This window comes from Chiloscyllium plagiosum, chromosome 4 (assembly GCF_004010195.1).
Source record: "Chiloscyllium plagiosum isolate BGI_BamShark_2017 chromosome 4, ASM401019v2, whole genome shotgun sequence".
In the NCBI taxonomy this organism is placed as follows: domain Eukaryota; kingdom Metazoa; phylum Chordata; class Chondrichthyes; order Orectolobiformes; family Hemiscylliidae; genus Chiloscyllium; species Chiloscyllium plagiosum.
The window spans coordinates 104,765,910-104,773,618 of NC_057713.1; the positions used below are offsets into that span (position 1 = coordinate 104,765,910).

General features: G+C 40.9%; 1 protein-coding gene across 1 annotated transcript; it reads left to right on the forward strand.

The window, feature by feature from the left end:
- The first annotated feature begins 2,144 nt into the window (after positions 1-2,144).
- On the forward strand, positions 2,145-7,483 carry neurod6a (neuronal differentiation 6a). Its single transcript, XM_043688824.1, has 2 exons — positions 2,145-2,293; positions 3,744-7,483. Exon 2 carries the CDS (start codon positions 3,752-3,754, stop codon positions 4,757-4,759), a length of 1,008 nt encoding a protein of 335 aa, XP_043544759.1. The 5' UTR covers positions 2,145-2,293; positions 3,744-3,751; the 3' UTR covers positions 4,760-7,483.
- Positions 7,484-7,709: the final 226 nt, after the last annotated feature.

Consider the following 7,709-nt stretch of genomic DNA (forward strand, 5'->3'; position numbering starts at 1 on the left):
GAGTTAAACAAGCGGTATGAAAATCACATAGAGCAAGTTTTTTTTACCATTAACACAACCTCGAATGCCCATGTCTCGGCAGATATTGCCAGTGGCTACTGCAAGCTGGTAGCATAGCACGCTTGGAGTATAATGCCGCACAGTGACAAATAAGGGGGGGAATAAAAGCTAATAAAAAGGAAATGAGTTTGGACCGGTCTCGTTCTTGACTGAACTCCGTTTGTTGTCAGGATTTTCTAATGCTTTTTGGAGTTTCAACAAAGGGTGGCGAAAATTGACATTGGGAGATTGCAAATAATACAAAACAAAAACCGATTTGTGTTCCTTCTGCATTATCTCGGAAAGAACCAAACTCGGCCTTGCATTGAGATCCACACCGTGTGCTTTAATTCCACTCCCCCCACCCCCTGCCCCACCCCTCCCACACAGGGTTTAGAATAATCTGTCAAAGAATTACCCGTTGTTCAAATCAAAGAATTTAGACGAGTACAATAATCGCCGATGTAGTGAAATTAAATGCGTTGTCTATTATATTCTTGTCCACAAAATTTCGAAACACGAACTAAAATTCCTCGGTACCTAGTTGATCCGTTCTGCTACTGTGTTTAACTTCAGATATCCAACTATAAAAACGTCAGATTTATACTATTGAAACGTCCAGTCAAAAGTTGCAGTTTAACCAATTGCCAGACTGAACAATGTACTATGGCGGCGTTCAAATAAGGAGATATCACTGAAACTGACTACAAAGTTTCCTGGGCCTGTTGTCTCTTAATATGCACCACAGTCAGGGACGGGCCTTGACATTGAATATGCCAAGCCTGTCAATGTCGTTGAAACGTTTCTCTTGTAACACTGAAGTACCGTAAAGAATATTATTACAATAGATTTATTTTTAACCAGTTATCTTTCCATTATATAAAGTTAACTACAAACAGCCTAGTGTTGGGAGATGATTGAAAGGATACTATGTCAGGTTTAAATGATTAATTATATTATAACATTCAATTAAAAAAAAAGACACATTGCAAATGCAGTTCCTTGTATGTTGGCTCCATCTTCCAAAATAAGAAGCGTGGGGATGGAGATCTGTCTATGAAATACACTCGCTGAAAAAATACAAGTGAAAAAAAAGCTTGGGCTAGTACAATGATCTGTTGCGCCACTTGAACAGCAATAGGTACCTCAGAAGGTTGCAAAACAACGAACGTTATGTTCCATTGAAATCAGACGATGGCATGTATTAGACCGATTTCTGATCTGCATAATAATAATAATAATAATGACAAACAGCCTGTTATTTTGACTAATCAGCTGCGATGAGAGTAGTAGACTATTAAAAATCTTTTTGGACTCATGAATTCACCATGCTGAATTCTTCCGGATAGTTACTAACTGATTCGTAGTGTTAATGATAAAGGAACATGTCCATCCCGGGTGATAGCAGGAGATGTGGTTAATATTTGGTAAAATATGCACAAGCATTCTCGCAGGTAGTCAATGGGTTGGCTTTGACATGTGATGCACACAGCGTTTTGGCAGTTGCCAATTTATTGAGACCACTGGTACTTTTGCAACGTTTGAATGGCACCTAGATTTGAATGAATTGCATTTTGATGCCTTCTTTTGTTCACATTTGACATGGGCATTCAGCGTGTAACCGCAAAACATGTCAACACCGAAGGGGGTGGTGTTGGCAGGGTGGGGGAAGGAGCGAGGGGAAGGGGGAAGAAACCGCTCTGCTGTTTAGCCAGACCCCATGTGCAAAGTCCCGAACTGACATTGAAGGAATTGCAAATTGACAGACTTTGCTGCGCGTAGCATCCGGAATAAGTGCACGGTGCATTTCTGTGTCTGATTGGCGCTGACATGTGGGAACAGGGTTTAATAAGGTGTAAGATGGGACGTGTGTCATTGCTTTGCCTCTTGTTGGGAAGGGCTAGCTGATCCTGCCGGCCTCCTTGCTGTCAGCTCGGCTGCCCCAATGGAGACGGTGATATTATTTGATGTCTACGGGCTGCTGCCCACACCCCCCAACCCAGCTCCAGCCTCCCTCGGGGCGCAAGATGCCAGCGTCTGCACCTGCCAATCAGCGGCGGCTGCCCGCTGACGTCAGCGGCAGATGGCATGGTACCAGCGCTGGCAGTGGGCATCACTGTCACTTCTCAGAGCGATCACACACCGATCCTGCAGAGAGAGAGAGAGAGAGAGAGACCCTAGCACTGCCGTCAGACTACGGAGCAGTGGCCAGGAGGAGCTGAAAATGAGCAGCTCTCCCCAGCACTGATTTCAGGTAAGAATTCAATTCAGCAGCAACAACAATAACAATAACAAATAAAATCAGGGGAACGATCCCACCATCGCTGCATTACAACCCGGCGTCGTTTATTTTGTTTTTAATTGTCTTGCCTTAGAATGCTACCATCCTGATTTCGCATGTTTAACGGCGAGTGTGTTGACTTTGTTTGCAATTCGAACATTACCTGACTCCTTCCCCATCCCCTTGCCACTAATGACTTTGTCATTATAAATTGCTTTGTCATTCCATTCATAGATTTTATTTAAACAGGAGTTTCGAGTAAAGAGCCAGCATTTCTGTACCGACTTAAGGTTTGAGAAAGTGCTCGTTTAGGTGATCTGTCGGGCTGCTGTTTTAAACGACCCGACACCTGGGCGCATCAAATAAGAATTGTCCAACATTTTGTGCGGTTGCTACTCGGTTGGTACTCGAATTTAAAACTAGTTTTCGAAGTGAGAGAGACAAAACAAAAACCTTCTAAATTGTAGGGCGTTGCTCTGTTGGAGAGAAACTTCCAAGTGTAACAGCTTAACTTTGAGGTGAATAGAGAAAATGTAAGTGCAAATTGCAATGTTTCAGAGTCGGAAGAAAACCCTGAGACCCTCCATCTGTCAAATGATTTATTACACTGCATAACTAATGCCGGGGTTGGTGCTACATTGCACACGAAATACTTTTTTTTAAAAAAAAACAAGTTCAGAGTTTAATTTTTCACTAAAATGGAAATTATTTTCAATTATTTTCTTGACCAGTCACCTAACTTTCCGGCTGATTGCCAAATCCATTCTATTGTTAATGCTTGTGAAACGAAACAGGCCATCTCTAGCATCCAGTGCTATGTGGCTTTATATTGTCGTTTTGTACTTAAAATATATGTTAAATGTTCCGAGCAAAATATGTACAGTCCTGACGATTTAGGGCGAACGATGTTACACTGTTAAAACACACAACCCGCCGCTTCCAGGAGTGTCTCTGTAGCTGGATGTAGCATTGTAAGCGATCCTGTAATTTTAATTACGATCCATGGGAAGTTTGAGACTCGAGGGAATCAAATCAAAACAGTGGAACCGTCCTGTTTTCTTAAACCTGTCAATTGCATGGTTTTTACACGTTCATTTTAAGATTAGCCAGGAAAAAAAAACAGAAGTGCATGCAGCATTGTAAAATAGAACATCCCCTTTTATCGAGTTTAAAACATTTGTGAATCTGCTCGTGGAAAGACTACCGTGAGATGCTTCTATGCAGCAACACTAAAGCCTAAGCTATATTATTTTTCCTCGTTATGATCATTTGAGGTGAAATTTTAAATGCCCTGCGCAGATCATTTAACCTTCAACAGAGACTCCGAGCGGTGTAAACATAAATTCGTGATATTGTATTACTTAGCCAAAACGCCGTGCCGCTAACCATCTTTTATTTCTCTCTTTTCCCTTCTCCTCCCAAGCTGACAACATGTTGACTTTACCAATTGATGAAGTTGTCATGATGCCCGGAACAAACTTTGATGATGTTAGCGAATCCGAGGATAAAGAGTCGCAAACTTGCGCGGAGCATGAGCAGTGTTCGATTGATCTCAACAACATCACCCCGTCTGTAGAGTCAGAAAGAGATGAACATGACAAGGAAGGCGAAGAGGATGAAGAGCATCCCAAAAGGAGAGGGCCCAGGAAAAAGGTGATGACGAAAGAAAGGGTTGAGCGAGTCAAACTGAGGAGGACTGAGGCCAATGCCAGGGAGAGAAAGCGGATGCATGGGCTCAACAACGCCCTTGACAACCTTCGCAAAGTTGTCCCATGTTATTCCAAAACACAGAAACTCTCCAAGATAGAAACATTGCGCCTCGCTAAGAACTACATCTGGGCTCTGTCGGAGATCCTGCGCATTGGCAAGAGACCTGATCTGCTGACGTTTGTCCAAAATCTGTGTAAAGACTTGTCTCAGCCCACCACCAATCTGGTAGCTGGCTGTCTGCAACTCAACACCAGAAACTTATTGATGGATCAGAACGGAGATGGAGCTCATATCGCCAGGTCACAGTTTTCCTCCACCCTCTACACCTACCAAACCCCTGATCTCGGCAGCCCCTCAGTACAAAGTCCAATGGACAGCTCCTCCAAGTCCATCAAACCTTACAGCTACTGTGGTGCTTATGAGTCTTTCTACCAGAACGCTTCTCCCGAGTGTGTGAGCCCACAGTTTGACGGTCCCCTCAGTCCTCCAATTAACTTTAATGGGATTTTCTCCCTGAAGCAAGAAGATCCATCTGACTATGTGAAAAATTATCACTATGGCATGCATTATTCTGCTGTGCCAGCCAGCCGTCCCCTTGGACAGAGCTACATGTTCAGCCCAGCCATGCGATGTGTGGTGCCCACAGACAGTACATTTCCTTACGATTTCCATCTGCGCAACGAGACACTTTCAATGCAGGACGAATTAAATGCGGTTTTTCATAATTAATGAGAAAAATAGTGGCTCTACAGATCACAAGTAATTAAGATAAAGCAGTGGGTGGTACATTAAATAATTGATACAAAATTGTTTTTAACAGCACGACTGCACTCATATTCGAATGTTACATTATGGCAGAGAAGCAATAATCGAAAAACTATGCAAGTGAGTAAATTATATATTAGCAACAACCCCTCGAAAGGGTAATATACACCATATGGGCCCTTCGTTACTTCTCGCGTACACTTTTCATTTAACATGATCATTTGTAAATACTTTTGCTCAGTTTCACAGACACGACAGTGTTTTTACAAGTGGACCGTCTGGCAGAATATTTGGTCACTTTATTTCAATGGCTCTGAGATGGAAGATAGGGCCGGGTAAACATTTAGGCGACATGTGAGTTCTGAAGGATCTACAGTACTGTATGCAGCCAGTCACACACCAACTCTGGAAACACAGAAACATCTAAGTGTTCCCGATTTATTTTCTGTTGTTCCTGCCGGTGCAGCACTGCCAATTTTCAGCAAAAGGGGAAAGGTTCCTTCTAATGTGCACATTGATCGTTCAAAAAAATGTCTGCCTTTTAATACACGTCGTAAATATGATTTATATGGAAGAGACATTTTAGCAAATCACGGTATGAAAACGCATCGACCGTTCTAATTGAATTAATTTGATCCAGCCGATATTTATTCATATTATTGTAGTGAATTTATTTTTTTATGCGTCAAATTTTGACGTATGTAACAATCAGCAGTCACGAAGGATTTGGGAGTGTGTAGTGATGCCTGTGAACAAGTTGGGAAGGGTCACTGGCAAAGTATTAAAGTGTAACCGTGTGCAAACTTGTCCAAGTGTCTTACTAATGCATTAACATACTTCCTGCTCGTAAGGAAGTATGGCGTGAATGATTTGACATATGCAATGAAAAGCTGGATCTATGAACGCGTATTTTTATGAATTGTTTACCCTGTTCCCCTCTGATGTGTGAAGTGAACGTCTCCCCCTCCAATAAACTCGTTTGGTTTCGATCACTTTGTGGATTATTTTCCAGGGAGATTCGATGGGGTTTTTTTTAATTGCTTAGGGGCTTTGTTCAAATAGTGGAGAGGGTGACGGGTGGGGAGCGAAGTCAATCCTGATAGCAGTAAACATTCTCACTAAAGGCATCAACCGAACGAGTTCAATGTAAAGCATTAAGGGTAATACTGAATAAATCGAACAAAAAAAAGAACAAACTATCAATGGGTAGGGGGGATGGGGATAGAGAGGAAAAAGTAGAATTTCATTTACATAAGGAAGTTGAAATAAATGTTGCTTTTCATTTTGAAAATGGCATAATACTGCTGCAGCCAATACAAAAGATAAGCAGAGAATATCTTTTTTTTCTGCAAGAAAGATATACCGAACTTTTTGTCTTGTGTTCTTCGGTAGGCAGGACCGAACAATGACTTGAGTGTTCTCACTGAACTGTTGAATGGAAGCAGGGATGCATGGCCGATGCCCATACGGAGTTGGACTACTGCAATTATTCTATTTAGTGGCAAAAGCTCCAATTTGAGAGGCAAGGTTAGTGCAGATCAGTGCAAAGAACAAAATCGATTTGGGGAAAAAAAAGCAGGATGCTCGCCCTGTTCGAATAAACTCTTGCATCGCACGAGAACTTAAATTTTCAGATTTGTACTTTCTGTACTTTACCTTTTTTTTTTAAATTGCACGTAAGATTAATTTATGCATTTGGTATCTCACTACCGGAATATGTTTTACCCGGAAAAAAACGCTGCATATTTCATGACCAAACAGGTTGTGTACCATTTAGTAAAAGGTGGATAAGTAAACACTCGTTGTCTGAATGGCTCCAAACAGGTTAGAAGGCAGAATGTATTGAAGTATAAATATTGATATGCAAGTACTACTTTCTGTCCAATAATCAATTCTCTTAAGAGAGTAATGCAGGACCATATAGTCAATATTGACATTAGGACAATTGATGTTAACACATAACAATCCTTTCTCCCCCAAAAAACTCGGTTCATTGTAAAATGTTCCTGAAAATTGAGGATGAAAACGCAACTCAATAATATGAAATCAAGACTTTTTTTTCACCAGACATTTGTATGTTCTGGGAATCAAACCGCAGCAGCTAAAAGATGCTGTGGACTGTTTCTTCAGGTATAGCACGTTGACAGTGCCACATCTGGCTCAGAGGTGCAAGAAAACCTGCAGGAGCTGTCACTGGTGCTGGAAATTACATCTTCAGCAACTGTTGACTTCCAAATGCACGGCTATGTACACATCCACAAATGTTATTTTGACCCAGTTTGATCTTTAATCTAAACGTTACTATTTGCCAAAACATGAAGATTATGATTAACACAATTTAAAAAAAGCTTGTTTTTGCTGACCTTTAAATGTTATGGATTACTTTAGTCTCTTTCTAGTTGGCGTTCATTTTTGCAGCAGATTTTGTATGAGAGCAACAGAGGAGCGTTCTCAAGGTACTTCCTACTTAATTATTTCAGAATATAACAAAATCGATAGGAGGTTGTCAGCGTTTCCCAATAAATAAGACACACTAGTAGAGAGGGAACATGCTTTTTCAGACCCACTAATATGGATCCACGCATGGAGGGTATGGTGTTTAATATATAAATTAGGACGTTTATAACCGTACATATTTTTAAAGCAATTGTCTAGAACTGAATTATGTTGAAATAAAAACGATTTTATTGCCCACAAGCTTGTTTTGTTTGAATGGAATGGGATCAGACATTTTAAAATAAGAAATGTGTCAATATTTCAGATTTTAAAACTCAAAATTACGTGCCAGGCTTGGGGATTACATTTTAAAGAATAATTACATTTTAAACTTTCAAACCTTTAATTCTGTCAGTTGCAAGTTTAGTTCCCTTCACCTTTCGTCCTATTCCTCCTCCTCCCGAGTCCTAGTTTTACT